This window comes from Lathamus discolor, chromosome 12, assembly GCF_037157495.1.
Source record: "Lathamus discolor isolate bLatDis1 chromosome 12, bLatDis1.hap1, whole genome shotgun sequence".
NCBI classification, from domain to species: domain Eukaryota; kingdom Metazoa; phylum Chordata; class Aves; order Psittaciformes; family Psittacidae; genus Lathamus; species Lathamus discolor.
Window position 1 is genome coordinate 14967797 of NC_088895.1, and position 17064 is coordinate 14984860.

The 17064-nt window shown below is 49.9% G+C and overlaps 1 protein-coding gene across 3 annotated transcripts in view; it reads right to left on the bottom strand.

Annotated features, from left to right (window-relative positions):
• Positions 1 to 17064, bottom strand: part of TTC28 (tetratricopeptide repeat domain 28) — a 121840-nt gene that overhangs the window by 30572 nt on the left and 74204 nt on the right. For 2 of the 3 annotated variants that reach the window (XM_065693071.1, XM_065693072.1), the window contains one exon: positions 6289 to 6796. In XM_065693071.1, the coding sequence (XP_065549143.1) occupies positions 6289 to 6796 (508 nt within the window). Of the gene's footprint in view, positions 1 to 2377; positions 2464 to 6288; positions 6797 to 17064 lie in introns of those variants that run through there. The other variant, XM_065693073.1, reaches the window with a different exon arrangement.

Here is a 17064-nt window from a genome sequence, read left to right on the forward strand (position 1 = left end):
AGGAACCCGGACATCCACTATTGTTGGAGCACACACTGCTTCAAAAACACGCTGTTGGCCTCCCAAGAGTTGTGCCTGCGCTGCCATGGTGCTGCAGAGCACACAGACCATTTGCTCTCAGGCCACCTGCTCGAGAGTGCTTATGCCACCAAGTTATGACATGAGCAACGATATCCCAGCCAGAAGTGGCTGCTGCAGGACACAAAAGAACTCATTAGCAAGCCTCTCTATAAAGCACATTCATAGATCATTTCCTTATGCTTCATCAATCCCAAGCGTGTCACACTGAGAAATAAAACAGAGCCTTACTTCTCAATGAACTGAGTAGGAAAAAAGCCACCAGGACACTGCCAGCAGCTCCCAGCCACAACCTGCTGAGGTCTGCAGATGGCAACAGGCTGAAACACCAAACCACAGGCAGGCAGGAGGAAGACTGGCCGGCAGGTCAGACACCGGGAGGAACTCACACAGTCCCTTCCCACCATGAGGCTGGAAACACCCCCCAGATCTCACAGAGACCCCAGGGACAGTCTGCCAGCGACGCACCACACACTGGCTGCTGGTCCCTGCTGAGCCTCGCTGCAGTGAGAGCCCTCACCCAGCTCACTCCCCGCTGTGTTGTTGCTACTCAGTGGTGCCCATCATCTTTTCTGTACAAGCTGCCATCCCTGCCCTGATTTCCAAGCATCCTGCTCTGTGTCTTTCTGGCAATCGTGTTTTCCCATTCTCAGTCTACCCTCAGCTATACACTTATACAAAGTTCTTGACAAAGCCAGAAGACACATGGCTTGCTCCAAGGGGACACTGACTGCATTTTGCTACTGGTTTCATGTATGTGTTATCTGCAAGCCATGTCAATCACGAACTGTTTCACATTCTTTCCCGTGTCTTGTGTGATGCAAGCTCCTTCACTGCAATCTTTGGCAACAAAACAACTGCAAGAAACAGACCAGAAACCTCTTAGGAAAAAAAAAAAAGAGAGGCTCATTTTGGGCTGCAAGGGATTCTGCTCATCCAGAACATGCTATAATTGCTTTATTTAATATCCATCTCCCTGAACCTAGATCAGTTTCCAAGCTGATACCTTAGAAACCAAGACAACACCCAGGAAGGTCCGGCCTGTGCCTTGGTGCCTCTATTGTTCACATGGCACTGAGATGGGAAAATTTAGGCTGAAAAAAACATCTGCAAAGCTGCCTGCCCGCAAGAGGGGTTGGAGCAGCATGAATTCAAGTTGCTGCTTTTAGCATCTGATACATTAGAAGAATGTATTAAGAGATAATGTCAGTAGTTTGGTGTGAAATACATACTTTGGCTTGCAATTTTTCTTGTGCCCAAGAATTCCTTCTAAACAGCTCTTGTACTAGTATATCTACTGCTGTGTGCAGAGCACAAGATGCTCAATCAGGCTGAGGTTTCTCTGGCCACCTCTGTATCACCAGCTTTAAGACGCGAATCATACTCCTGTCACAAAGTTCCTCTCCTTATTTTTCCATCTCAGCCATCTTACCTTCCTTGGATCAACACCTCTCATAGCACCGGAGATATTTTAGCAAATAGCCAGCTGACTTGACAGAGAAGAAAAGCCTTTGGTATCCAATGTCTTTTAGGAGGCCCTAGTGAGCACACAAGATGCCACAGCTGAGCCTCAACGGGCAAGTACCCTGAAGAAACTCCACTATGAAGAACAAGAGAAGTCAGCACACGGTGAACCCTTGTTAAAATACCATTGACAACTCAGGTGCTGTGTCCACAGGAGTGGTGGATAAAAGGTGAGGATGTGAGTGAGAAAGTCCTACGCTCACTGTAATTGCCACTCGCCCTTAACATGGAGAAACTCACAATGGAGGAAGAATGTCAGGGATATTGACCCAACCCAAACTCTCTCCCACTGCACTTCATACTATACTTGAGGACAGATACGAAACTGAGCATCTGGGGCTGACGATAATGGGAATTCCTGCCTCAAGACACCAACCTCTCCTGTCCCACATGATGGAAAAAGAAAATGGGACAGGAAGACGGCAAGTCAGACAGTGAGAATGGCTTTGAAAGGCAAATGGCAGCCAGAGAAATACAATTTATACTGGTGTGTTATTGAGAGAGCCCATGCTGCATACTGTGGAGAGGCTATGGATGGAGTTTCACATTGGAAACTACATCCACCAAAAAAAGCTGCTCTCTATCGCAAGCCCTGCGCAAGCAAATTCCCAAAATTTCATCTAAAAAGATTGAGGTTGCTCTTGGGGAAAAAAGGAACCTGGTAAGAGGCCCCACACAGCACCTCCTGCTGTGCTTCCATCATTTGCCAGCAGTAATTACAAAGGGCAGCCCAGGAAGGAAAGGTTCTGACTTGGACTCCAAAATCATCACCTACCAAATATATTCTCTCTTTGTGCATTCCTCAACAGACAAAAATGAGGTTCGTAGATGGATGGGAGATGAAGCCTTCAAAGTCCTAAATGTTTTAGTCATCCTCTTTACTGCCAAGAAAGGAGAAAAACAGTGAACAAATGTTTACCAGGAGATACCCAGGACAAAACCAAGTAGCATAACAGAGAACAAAGCCGCACTCTCCTCACCCTTGGAGCCTGCTGTCACATTAGTTTGCTCGAGCTGTCACCCATCTGTTGTGGTACTTAAGAAAGAAGGATCCAGAAACACACTTGCATCAGCATTCTGACTCATTCTTACAGCTAAAATCATTGACTTCCAAGTAAAAGAGAGTCTCCTGGGCAAGCAGCTAGACTACACTCTGGAACAGCACTTAGAAGACACAGCATAACAGACACAAGACAAGAACCCAGCAGACATGAAGGGAGATGGCCAGAGACAGCCTTTACTGCCTTGTATCTAATATAAAGCACCAAAACTGGCACAAGTTACATTAATTCACAAGCTTTCCTTCCTTAATGACGAACATAGATCTGGGTAGAAACCTGTATAAGACATCAGCAAAATAATCACAGAAGCTGTGTTCTGCCTCTGCAAATCACCGATTTTCCCAGTTCAGGCACAAATCCTGGGGTAAAGGTTGGACTTGAGGACCTTTAAGATCTTGTCCAACCTGGCCGATTGTATGTTTCTGTGAAATCGGTACAGTAAAAAAGCGTCAGACCAACTCTGGAGCAGTCTTTGTACCTCCCATGCTGGAAGCTGGCAGAAGCCAAAGGGATCTCCAGTCCTCACTGGCATTACCCAACGCAGAGCAAACCTCTGCGTTGTGGTGGGGTTACGCTAGACTGAGCTAACATTGCTCTCCACTAACCTGCTCCTTCAGAACACGCTGAAAGCTGACACAGAGCAGAAGAGGCTGTGAAGCTCACACGTGGTGGGAAAAGCACATCCCACCCTCTGCGCTGATGCTGACAGTCCATGCACGCTGCACTGTGGCTGAGCACAGTCAGAGCCAGGGCAAAGGGACCTGAGGCGGTCACTCACCTTCAGCATCAGGGAGCAGGTGGCCAAATCCAACCACCACTTTTTGACCCCACCTGAAAAAATGCTTCAAGAGAAAATACCTGGTTCCTTTGGACAAGAGGCCAAGCACGTGAACACAGGTAGAAAAGTTCTCTTGTAACTGCAAAGAGATGCTAAGCACCAATGGAGACTTTAAACTGTGTTATTAATCAACTGAAGTGTCCTCTCTCCATTGCAGTGAGGACCCTGAAGAGCTGCAGAGGCTGACAGCCAGCTCTCTACATGGAGCCTTGGCATCTGGAACCACCATATGCTTTGCAAAGGTTGACAGTCTGAGACTTCTGGTTAAACTCCACATCTCCTTGTTGAGGAGGGCTTGGTACGCTGTGACTTGTCCTCAGCCCATTACCTTCTGCTTACCGAGTCCTGGAGCGCATAATGTCTCCCTGCAGAGCACTACAGCAGCTGGGCTGCGTCACATTCTGTGTGTGTCTTGCTCAGCATTAGACAACACACTTAAGAGAGCTCTCCATCTAAATCCGTGAAATGCAAACAGAAAATGTCTGTCGCTACAGCAGAGGCCAACTCCAGCATTCTGGTGTGGAAACACACTTAGATACATTTTTTTTTTGCCTGTCAGCATGGTTATTTTGATGAGGTTTTGTTTTGCATGTGGATTAGATGAAAGAGACAATTAAGACTTGGCTTTTTAATTGGTACTGAATGCATTTTAAACAAAAGTAATAGACTTTCTCAACAAGAACTGTATGTTCTCTTTCTCCAGTATAACTTAACCCTGACAGAGAAGACAAAAATACAGCCAAATAACGGCTGAAACGTGAGATCCTGCACTCAGAAGCTAGGAAAACTATTCAAATATGAAGTGCAAAGTGGCTGAGTCAGCATACCAACTGAGAGTTAGATTTAGGCTTAAATCCAGCACAAGAGCAACATTCTTTGCTGCATCAAAACTCCTCTTCCCCCCCACTCCCTTTTTTTTTTTTTTTACAAAAATTTCTGGAATTACATGCTGAAAGCATCATTAAATCCAAAGCTGCTCTAAGATTAATAATGATACTAAGTTGAGTTTTCTAGTTCTAGCTTGACTGATTTTGAGCCAGCAAAATGGTGAGAGAATTTAAGCTGCAAGCGGTTCCCATGAAGGGTGAGGAGCAACAGCAGTTGGTTCGTTCAGCAACAGCGCTTTTACATTCTGGGGTGAGGCAAAGCAACTACAGCGAGTATCAGCACTTGCGGTGAACAGCTAAGCCCATCTCCTCTCAGTGTTTCTGTACCAGTTACCAGTTTGTTGGGGTTTTTTTACGATGCTCAGTAGCCCAGAGACAGACTCCACTGAACACAGAGGCAATTGGAAGAAATACTACAGAACTTGAATGAAGTTTTCTCTTCTAGCAGGATTGCTGTGGTCTGCCCGGCAGCAAAGGGCTCACAAAACCAGGAGGAGATGATAGGGAAACCCCAAGAGGGCTCATCACCACACTGATGTAGGGAATTAAAAACTGAGTGACAGCTTCCATTTCCCCTTTTCTGCAGACGGCTTCTCCACTGTTTCCTGGACTTGCTTAGAGAGAACTGGGGCAATTCTCTAGAGAGCAGCAAGTGCTTCAGAAAGGCAGCAAACGAACATGGATCTGATCTCTGCAGGTTCACCAGTGCTGCTCAGAGCACGTCCACCCCCATCTCACAGGAGCTCATGGCTGAACACAGCCATGCCACCAGAAGAGCCTGCACACCCTCTGGTCAGCTTCCACTGGAAACAATCACATTATGTGAAGCTTCACAGCAAGAGGAGCTTTCCCTCGGTGCTGACCATGAGCTGGGAAGCCAGGTGTGTTCCCCCAGCACAGCCAAGGGCAACACCTCCATCTCCCCACTAAGGACGCACAGTTCACACCTCACCCTCCTCCCTGCCTGGACAAGCCAAGACCCTGCCCCTCCATGTAGGTCCCTCTATCCCCATCAGAGACCACAGGGTCCCTCATGTCTCTGCTTCTCCCCAAGACCAGCCCTATGTTGGCACCAGAGATGGGGGATGTGGTTTGTGTTTTGCTGGATGCATCTGCTGCTGTTCTCTGCAAAAGTCCTTCCATAAACATTAGAGGAATCCAGATGCAAGGCTTCATCCCCCAGCCCTCATCTGTTGGATGCCTGCTGCTAAAAGACTAAGTGCTTACTGCTCTCTAGCTAAGCAGCCACAAGCACTTTTGCTTCACAAACCAATTTTGCCTCACACATTTGCCCCAGTTCCTGTAAAGGAGGAGATTCAAAATGCTAATTAGAAAGCTAGGCCTGTTCTGTGTTCTCCAGTTCATCTTATCTTCTCCATTCAGCTCCTGAAGACTCAGCTATTAAGAGATACTAAGTAATTCATCAAGCTCTTTTCAATTACCTGCGGTTGATAACATCAGAATACAATTAGCACCTACAAATGAACCAAGCACCAACTGCCAGCAACTAAATTTGCAGCATGGGGCAGCCTGCAAGAGATTCAGGGGCTGCCAGCAAACACACATTTTGTTATACAGACACCAGCCCTGTTCTGCCACTCCCAGCCAGCTGAGAACACATCCCCAGTGGCAGCTGGAACATCAGCAGCACAAACATCACATCCCATGGCAGAGATGGAAATGATTCTTTGGAGGCTTCCACACCTTGTGCTGTGAAGAAGCAGCAGGAACGGACTTGTGATACACTGCACACAATCTGCCAAGTGCCTGCTCAACTAATGGAGACAGGCTGGTGAAAGTGGGTAACTGAGAAGACAGCTCACAGGAAACCTGTGCCCTGGAAGCAGCTCTGACAGTCACTGCATTCCCAGGCAAATTCTGTTCCATGTCAGGGCCTTACCTAGATTGGAGGAGGCTCTGCCTTCAGCAGCTCGGTCCTGCAGGCTCTCAGCAATGTGTAGCTGCTCTTCATGGTACTGCTTAGCCCTCTCCAGGTCCTGCATGCATCTAGCTGCATGGCCCAAGCCAGCATAAGCTCTCATCTCAATGGCCTTCTCAGCCAGCTCCTGAGCCAACTCCAGCACGTAGTTGTGGTAGGACATAGCTTTGTCAAAGTTTCTCCGGTAGTGGTAAGCACTGCCCAGGTTGCTGTAGGCTCGAGCTTCCTCCCGCTTGTTTCCCAGCTCCTTGGCGATCTTCAGGTGCTGTTCATGGCACTGCACTGCATTCTCGAAATCCCCCATTGCAATGTACACTGCCCCCATGTTGCCCAGCTCCCGCGCCTCGGAGAGCTCATCTTTGGACTGCTTTGCAAGGAGGACACACTGCTTGTGGCTTGCCAGTGCGTTTGGGTAGTCCCCAATGGCTGTATACACATGGCCCAGACTGCTCAGTGCTGAGGATGCTGCCTGCAGGGATAAGAGAGAGAAGTCAGTAAAGTATTCATGGAAACAAGTCAGATGGCCCCAGTCTAGAAATCCTAGCCACAAAAGGCCATTTGGAGAAAGAATGTGACTACCAGCTAGAAAACCTGCTCTCTGAGTTCTTCCTACAGCCCTCAGAGCAGCTGAGGCAGGGGCAGGAGGAACAGGGTTGACTCAGGAAGACAGTGCAAGGATTAGCTCTTTCTCTGAAGTGTACAGTGTGTGCACCGTAGAGGGGAAGGACGGCGCTGCAGAAATGCAGAGACCACTGAGGAAACAGAGAGGGCCATCGCTGCAGGAAACTGCTCCAGGACCAACCTGAGCTGTCCCACAGAGCAGAGCCTCCCCTGAAGGCACCCACACCTCACATCACCTCCCAGGACCCTTAACATCCACACCAAGTCCTGCCAACACGGCAAACGATCCTGTGCACGGCAGCTCTGCAGAAAACAGACAAGTGATGATACTCCCCTGCAGAGGACATTGCAAACTAACACCCTCTTCCATCCTCCACCCAGTAAGCTCACATCCTGAGACTGCAGGCTGATGCCCAAGCACTGCCAGAGACCAGAAGCAGAAAGTTTAACCTGACGTAAGGATGCTACAGGCTGGGCCTCTGTAAGGACTCCGCAGCCTTTTCTTTCCAGCACAAACACACACTGAATACCTGCTGCTGGAGAACCTGCACACTTGCAGCCAGCATCAGCTTGAAGACAGGAGATGCCTCTGCTGCTTACCCTATAACACCAGCAGGCCAGTGTGCATTCACCAGCATCTTCACGTACTTCTGCTTTGCCAATCACCCCATGGCTCTGAAGACCACAGTCCTCACTGTGCAGCACCAGGGTTCTCCTAACACAATATTGTTACTGACCCCCGAACAACCTTGGGACTGCAGCAAAGACAACCATGTTCCAGCAGCTGGAGCATCTGTTCCCATGGGACACCTTAAATAAACGCAGCTATTTGAAAACCTGAGTTCCTACCACTGAAAAGCAGCTGTAACTTAACAAGAAAAACTATCTGAGAAGCAGCTTCCTTTGCCAGCTCTATCTGCCAGGACACAGGCCTTGCTTCCCCCTGGCAGGGCCAGAGCAGACACAGCCAGAGAGCAGGGCAAGGAGCCAGAGCAGGGATGTGCTCCTTCTGCCTGATGCACGTGTGCTGCCTCAGCACAGCTGCTCCTGCCAAGGCCCTGACCCAAGTCCTCCATGGTCCCTGCGTGTGCATTTCCTTTGCCGCCCAGCTGCTGCTGCAACCCAGTTCCAGAACAGCCATCCGCAAACCTCCAGGAAGGCGCAGTCAGGGTGAGTGACTGCACAGAGATCCATCCCTCTTCTCCCTAGCACCCCGCTCAGGAAAGATCCAGTCCCCCCTTCCACCCGAGATGGTGACAGGGCATCTCAGGACACTTGTCCTTGCTATTTGAAATAGCATAACCCTGTGCTACCAGCAAAGAGGCAGCCTCACCCTGCTCCCCCCTGCTATGACTTGGATGGACCCCCAGCACATCCAATACTGGTGCTGTTTGGTTAAGGAGCTCAGCACCTCCCAGCTGGAACCACACTTTGCTATTGAAATTGTGTCTCTGAAGAAACAAGCCTTTTGTGGCTTTCAAAACAGTGGCAGGAAAAACCTTCCTCAAGATCATTTCTACTAAAACTATTATCACAACTGGAAGTCATGCTAAGGCAGGAAGATCTATTGGCCAGAGCGAGAGGCAGCAGCATTAACAGAGCAGCATTTGCACACTGAGGAACTGTAAACATGTTGTGCTGATTCAAATTAACAGGGAAACCATCTTTTCTGATACATGAACCCAAGGTGACAGATTAGCTATTAAACACAATTTACAGGTCATGAGATAGAGAAGTTATAAGAAACTCTGTCAATAGCCAAGCTGCATTTGCTCTCCCTGAGGCCTCCTTTCAGGCAGCTTAATTATAATGGAAGAACTGCCACAATTCTAAAGGTCTTAATTCTTTTCACTTAGCGCTGCAGACGCACTTCAGCCAGCACCAGGGACACTGGGAGAGCAGCAGCGGCAGAGCAGGAACTGCCCCACAGCCTCTCTGCAGCACCACGGCGCCGCGCGTGGGCCGGGCAGCTGCGCCGCAGTGCCGACTGCACACTGCCAGGACACGCCGTGAGCGACGACGAGCAAGCTCCTCCTGCTGCTGTTAATTACCACAGACCAGTGACAGGAGCAGCAGCTCCTCAGTGACATGGTGAAAGGCTGGGGACTCAGCTAACGAGATGCTGCCACATGGGCAAAAGGTTTCTTGGGCTTGGGAGGTGTTTGGCCAACAGCAAGCACCTCAGGTGCATGCAGCATCTCTTCTCCAGCACAGTGAGGATCAGGTGCTTGTGGGGGCAACCAGTGGAACAACTGTGGCGCTTGACTTTAAAGCAGTGCTTAGGAACAATGTGGTGGTTACATCTGCTGGGGGACACCAATGACTCACTTCAGGAGGGTAGTAATAGGATTCCAGAGATAAATTCTCCACTGTGGACTTGCTAAAATCCTCCCCGTAACAGGATCCACTGGGAGCTCCAAGTGGCTCACACACTGGGCCAGCAGGTAGGGCTATTCCCAGATGCACCCACCGAATAGTCTAAATTCTGCAGTAAGAATGAAGGTTGACATGAGTGAAACACTCCAGCTGTGCTAGCACAAACCCCTGCTTGGTAGCAGGGTGACGGGAGACTACAGCTTCATACCAGCAGGCTTTACACCCGCAAACAAAGAAAATCAATGCTTTATATATCTGACAAAGACAAATCTTAACAGTAGGGGTTGCTCACACCTTCAATTATGCAATTTATCACTTTAATAGAAAGCATATTCTTCTGCCACTGAGCTGAGGCACAGAAGGGAGTTCTGAAAAAGGTTTCTAATTGCTCTCTTTTTCTTTGGAACAGCAGACAGCTTCAGTTTTTCAGCTGAATAAGGGTGATGTTAAGCAGATGTACATCACAGAATGACAACTAATAGGGACCTGGTGGCTGGGAGACGTGTTTCTTAGATATTTCAGCCTCGCAAGAGAATGGCAATTTCCTAATTACATTACGTTCAAACAATTCTTTAACTGATTGCACAGTCTCCTTAAACAAGAACACTCTATTAACAGTTCTAAAATGGGCAAGGGGAGAACGCTGTGCCTGGTACCTTACTGTAAGGCAGGCTTACACTGACACCAATTAAGACTGATCAGAGACTGAGCTTTTACAGCCAAGGCAGGGGAATAACGGGCATGGACTAAGCATTTGTGAAACTCAAAAGCCCGCTGCAGCATGCAGCATGCTTGTTCCTCTCCACTTCCCTTCTCCCTCCGGGCATGGGGTAGCAGCAGTGCCTGATCCTACAGGATGTGGTAGGGCTGTCTCCAGAAGATCAGCAATGCGCATTGGTACCATCTGTGGTCAGGCAGCAGCGTGCTCTCCTCGAGAAGCAGCACCTCCTCACAGGCATGTGCTTGCTCTTGCAAGTAAGCAAAGGTTTCCTGGTTCACTGAGTGTATTCTGGGGGTGGTGAGGGGAAGGCAGCTTCAGCAGATTGGTTCTGAACACACACAAAAGGAATACCTAAATCTGAAAGCATCACAGGATGAGTTCTGCCTTCACAAAATCCCACTGTATCTTACATCAGTGTAACTGTTCTGTGTAGAAGTAACAGAGGTTTACCTTACAGTTAATGCAACACTATAAGTATTTAACTTCTTTGCATGTGTAATCTCTGCTTGTGTTATAGGTATGGGCTATTCCACTGCTGTGCACACAGGCAGGACAGCAGCATAACAGTGCAGTGCATGAGACCAGGAACACTACGAAGTAGACCTCAGCATTGAGTATAAGCATCACCCAGCACTCACATATCTTGATTCCAAGTAGACAGAATTTGGTAGCTTTCTGGACATGTCTAAAAGGCTCCTGTGTGAAATCACTTTAGGGAGCATGGCTGACTTGACAGTTTTAGTGGTGATGTAAGAAAAGAAACCCTCGTTTAGAACCACAAGCTTCTCCAAGATGGGACACTGAGGTGTGACTCATGCCCTAGTCAAAGGCAGTCCCAGAAGAAGCAGCCACCACGTTCCAAACTTGATCTCACAGGACCTGGAGCAGCTCTTTGTGAAGGCAGAGCAATCTCTGAACTCCTGCAGTGGGTGCTGCCCTGTGCCAACCCCACCGCTACTCCTGCTCAGAACAAAGCTGGGTACCATTTTCACTGGAAACTCCATATGGAGAGCCCTGGCGAAGGCAGGCCTGCTGCAACCCAAAGAGCTGCTCCCCGACTTGCAGCCCTGACACACGTTTTCTGCCTCATTTGTTTTGCTGTGATCAGGTACAGGCCTCAGCAGAGTCTGGGCCCTGCAGACACCATGAGAGGTAAGTAAAACCAGAAGACTGCATTTCCTTCAGCTAAAACCCGTGTGCTGTGGAGGTCAAGTGGGGACATTTAAAGGAGATCCTCAGGAAGTATTACATTTCCCTTTTGAGTCAGAAGTCCAAACAAAACAAATCATATGGCCTTTTTAGTGCATTCCCAAATTTCCTGCACTGGCCAGACTTCCCTTTGTTCTGCTTAATCCTATCACATTTGAACTGGACAAACCTGCATGAATCCAGTCACGCTGACTTTGTCCAGAAAAAGCTGATAAAGACAGGAGAAAGGCAAAGGATCCACGGTCTCTTATACAAATCCAACTACTCAATGCTCAAGCACTATGGTTGCTCACATTACCAAACTCACCCTCCCAGCCAGAGGTAACTCAGGCTAAGATGTAATGCAGTCAGAGTGCCCCACAAGAACCAGAGTCCTCAAATGACCTCACATGGCAAGGGCTCTCCCAGCCGTTCGGTCTTTCTCCAAGAAAGCAAACCTTCCCCTGGGCCTGGGGAGCTTGGCCCGGACCCCTCATGAAGCAAGGCCACCATCTGGAACCAGAGGCTGAAACCAGTGAGGCAAGGGGTAGAAGCATGCTTTCTAACAAGGGTTTCAACATATACCTGCATCACAGGTCAGGCTGCTGAGTCCCAAGGGTTAATCAGAGGCTCCTCAAAGACCAGCTGTTTTAAGTGTAAGTCTACATGGGAGCAGCACGAACTGGCAAGTGCATGTCTGTAACACTGTACACCCAACAGAGCCAAACATCTGGAGCAGACAAAGACTGAACTTTGGTGAATTGAACAATGCTGCAAAAAGCATCCAGGAAGACATTCTGCAGACTGAGACAGATCTCCCACAAGTTCTCATTAAGCTGAAACCACAACACCTGCAGAACCTTAGACTTTAAGGGCAACAGGGGCAAAAATAAGGCTTCTGTCCTGTTAGGAAGTCTGGAAAACCCATCTGCCCGAGGCCCACCTAACTCCACACTAGCTGCTGCACACCCTTCCTCAGCAGCCTCTGCAGAGGGATTCAGAGGTCCTGCACTGCCCGATCTGCTAGGCCAGGTCCTCCTTGCAAGTGGCCAGAATTGAGGCTTCAGTTCTATAAATCAGATCCCACTCAAGCCTAGCACAAAATCCGTGATGATTCCAGAAGAAAAGACCACAGTTTGCAAACGCTTCCTCAGAAAGCTGGGAGCCCTGCTCCAGCTCAGCCTCCTGGCTGACCCCTGGGGTCCTGTGGGACCCTCCACCACATCAGCCACCCGCTGGGAAGCCACCCGAATGCAGGGGAAAAGGATCATTGCTTGACCTTCCTGAGATGATAGTGGGGGCTCTGAAACAAGAAGAGGACACTCCTGCAGCCATCGTCTCTGTGGGACACGTGCACAGGACAAGCAACAGGCTATAGCCTCTTGATGCTCTCGTGCTATCAGTAACAGAGAAACTATGCTCTTAACAAAAGCTCTCATGTTGTTTCCAGTCTCTTCTCTTGAAAAGCTCAAGTGAAAGCTATTTGTTGTTTCATACAGGAGCAGGGGTCACAGCCTAAACTTGCCATTGCTGCTCCTCCATTAGCAGTGGCTGCATTAATAACCAATGCAGATTATCAATTACCAAAAGCCCTCAGCCTGTTCCTTACTTCTGGAACCCCACTCAGCTGTGACAAAGCTATAAGGAATAAGGCATATTCTCCTCTTAGTCTTTCCTGTTCGTGTTGCTGCAGGCAGCTTAATCCACTTCTGGCAGACAGCTACATAATGGATTACTTAGAAGCAGCAGCTTCACTGCAGGAGAGAAGAAGGGACAGAAAATAGAGAAGCAGAGAACAAACGCCTTCCCTGCTCAATCTCTGCAAAGCCCTGTCACTTACTGCAGCAAGTACTATTTCCCCACTTTTGCTTCCACAGCCTGTTTCTGACATCTTAGTCAATGTGTTCGTGCATGACAAATTACTTTAGCCTGAAGACTCGTTTCAGTTCTCATTTGTGAGATATTTATATCCTGTCCTCATTTTCCAGACTGTTTGCAAACATAACAAAATAACTGCGGTATAAGATCCCCAGACTGTTCCTGTCCGGACAAGCCAGCAGCCCCAGCACCGGGCAGCCCTTCCCAGGGCCATGGGCAGAGAGGCTGCAGCTGATGAATTCACCTGAGGAGCAGCACTCCACTGGGACTGCTGATACTGAAGCACAGAGAGGCAGCAAGTGACCAGGGCAGGATCACAGCAGGGTTTTCAGTGAGAAAGAGACAGAGTTGGTCCTATGAGAAATTGGATTTCACAAGACCTGAAAGCCACTTGAATGCAATGGGAAAGCATCACCACTATGAATTATAACACATGCAAAGCTAAATTCTGCACCAAACAGGAGCAGCACCCAGCCCACTGCTGTGCACCTGAATAACTAAGGATACATGAGCAGAAGGGTCAACCGGAAGGGTTTCTTGGCAGCAGTTAAGATGCTGCTCAGGGAGAAGGGGCAGGCACACAAAGAGCCTGTTTCACCACACACTATGGAAGGTCTGAGTTGGCCTTCTATTTTCTGAAAGACTTGCTACAGGAACCAGAACCTAATATAAATGAGATGATGCAAGCACATGTTCACTAACACAGGAGTCTCCCCCTTTTTGCATGCATTTCTCCAATTCTCCTAAAAGCTACCAACAATTGTAAGAAAAATCACACGCATGCACAATGTTTCACTCACGTTAAGCTCAGGATGTGACTGGGAAGTGGAATGGCAGTAACAGGCCAGCCCACATGGCTGCAGGACTCTGGCCTGTGTTAAGCTTTGTCTCATGAAGCCGGAGCCAAGGGCACTGCCGAGGATGTACACCAACCTAGTGCGGGCTTTCGGCACAGGCATGGAATCTGTCACCAGCACCAAGACAGGAAGGAAGGTCCCTTTCCCAGGACCTCCCTGCACAGCCTGACCAGCTCCTGCTGTGCCACACGTCCCCTGGGGCCTGGCACACACCACGGTGCCATCTGTGCCTGCGCTAAGGGACAAGAGACCCCTGCGTGTCCCAGAATGCGGTGCATGGTCCCCGCTCGCAACGGGACTGAGGGAGCTGCTCCGAGCTCACATCCTGCTGTGAGGTCAGGCATTGGCACTCGCTGAGGAAAGCTGTGATGCTTCTGCTCCAGCTTCACCTCAGCGACAGGGGAAGTCTACACAGCTGTGGAAGGACTCTGGATGCCTGACTAGGGAGCCAGGAGGGGAACCCAACCCACAGCTAATCAGCTGCACATGTTCTGATGAGCTCACTCTGCGCCGACATGCCCTATGATGGCTTCTCCAGAGAAGAAGGGCTGCACAGACACACGCTTCCAGCCAAACCTGCAGCACAACTGCAAGCCAGGAACCCTCGCAATGGAAGTGCAAGCAGCTGTACCTCCACCCCGCGCAGGAGCCCCGTGGCTGCCGGCAGAGTCCAAGCACAGAAACCGCTCCGGCCAGGCAGGGCTGCGGCAGGCAGCCAGGGAGGCTCCTGTGCCGGCCATCAGGAAGTTCAGCCAGGGGCACACACACCTTGCTCCAGCAGGAGCAGAGCTGAAACCGCCCCAGCTCAGCGCACACCAAGCACCCCACACATCCCGTCTGGGGAAGAATGAAGGCAGAACCGCTCCTTCAGGGCAGCTGTGCCCTCCGGACTCAGACTGCAGCCCAGCCTTTTGCTCACCTGACTCACAGAATACAGATTTCTAAAATGACTGGCAAGGAACACGAACAAACCAACCAAAGCAACCCTCTCGCCCAGTACCACAAGGCACACAAGGAGTTCAGGCAAAAGGCTAAGTACTTACAGCTTTGCTGTTTACTAAAGATGTGGCCTGTACAGACAAAGCACGGCAGGAAGGACACCTGGAAAGCATTTCCCCTTCCCTTCAGGAAGGGGCAGAAAACCTTGGCTTCACAGAATTTACAAATTTCAGTGGGAAGGAATGATCTAACTTTCCTTCTGCATCTCCTTCTGGAAATAGGAAAGTGAAATTCAATCTCTGACTTGCACAGCCTGACAGTAAGTAGCTGTAGTTTACAAAATGTAGGAGCTTTATGCCGTGTGGCAGTGCTGGCTCAGACACGCTTTAAGGGGGACTGGGAGAAACTACTAGAATTGCAAACTGAATTAACCCCCAGCAGCTGAGCTGCACCCCAGTGTGCTCAGGCAGCTGCAGAGCCTGCATCCCAACCACAGCCAGGCACTCGCTTTGCCCATCACACGGCCGTGTTCCACCAGCACTGCTCCCCCTGACACACACAGCAGCTGGTTATCCCCAAAGCCCCCGCCCCGGGACCGTCCCCTGCTGCCAGCAAAGGTCTCTTGGCAGTCACTCCACAGCGATGCCCTCTCTGCAGGACACAGGGCAGCCCTCACTGGCCTCTGGAGTCTCCTGGGCTCAAGCCCACAGCTTTTCTTTATAATGGGAACTTCTGTATTCTGGTATTTCCCCTGTCACACAAGGGCTTCCAGACATATGCAAAAAAAAGGTGACACAGAACATCCATGAAAGCCTGCTTAATAAACACCTTTCCTGTATGTCACTTAACCACACACTTCTAATTACCACCATCATCATCCCCTTTTTCTGCAAATCCTCAACCTGCTGGAAAAGACCTCCCGCGGCTGCAAACACGGGCTCTGCCTTACACTTGCAATTGTTTTAAAAACCATCGAGACAGTAAAATCCCGTTCATCAGTGCTGCTGCTGAGCACTTCCCCCTGCTGCAGACAGTTCTCTGAGCCACAGAAGCTCATGCAGATACCCAAGTGCAGCAGCCACTGGCCAGAGAAACAAGCGGTCAGCCAGGAGAGGGCACTGAGCCCTGGGGCCAGCTCTGCATCTCCTCCTGCCACCAACAGCTGCTTCCAGAGGGGATGTGGGGGGAAACCCCTTCAAAACCAGGCCAGGAAAGACTGCTGCAAGCTGCTGGGCAGCCGGATCAATGCAGGGGCAGGCTGGCACTGACACAGCCTGTCTGCCCGTCCCCTGCGCTCCCCAGGGCCCTGCTCCCCAAGAAAGGGAAGCAGCGACCAGACCCGAGTCATTCAGCTGCATCTTCACCCCAGCCCCAGGAGAGCAGAGGGGCACAAACAATCCTCTTCTTCACACAGCACCTTCTGCTCCTGCCCCTGGGGAGGAGGGACTCTGCCTCTGGTCAGAACGGCCCGGCTGAGCTCCTGATGTGCCGGCTGACGCATGGGAGCTGCCAGCACCGGCCTGCCGGAAGCCCCGCGCTAGCAATGCGCTTCCACACAAGCACTCATTTTACCATGGTTAGTTTATGATTTTGCCTCGCTGCTCTGCTATTTTTGCACACGGGACTGTAACAGAAGGCATCTGACAGCCCAGGAGAGAGACATTACACTGCAGGGCCTCTGCACGACAGGATCCAAGCACAGTCTATGTGAGGGTTTGGACTGAACCTGAGGAGGGGCTCCACAGCCTTCCTTTCCCTTTCTGCTTGTCAGTCCTCAGAGATTCAAAACACTCCCTCGATTAGTACTCTTCCAAATGAAATGCATTGGAAGGAACACAGGTCAGCAACAAGGGCCACTCCAAACTATCCCGAGAGATCACCACCGTTAGCTCTGCCTAGGCACTCTGGCCTTACGGAATCTGTAATACAAGAATTCTCTTGTACTGTTCGCACAGCAGCTAGAGATGGGGGGGAATGGGGACACAGGAGACTAGTGTTACAGGCAAGCTTTCACATTTACTTCTGACTCCAGTCTCTCACACTGGCACAGCTCATCAGCTGCATTACCCTTGTCTAAATCACAGGTTGTGATGTGGCATCAACACACACTATGTGGGTTACCTGATGGCTTTCAGAAGATAAGGTTAGCTGGTGTCA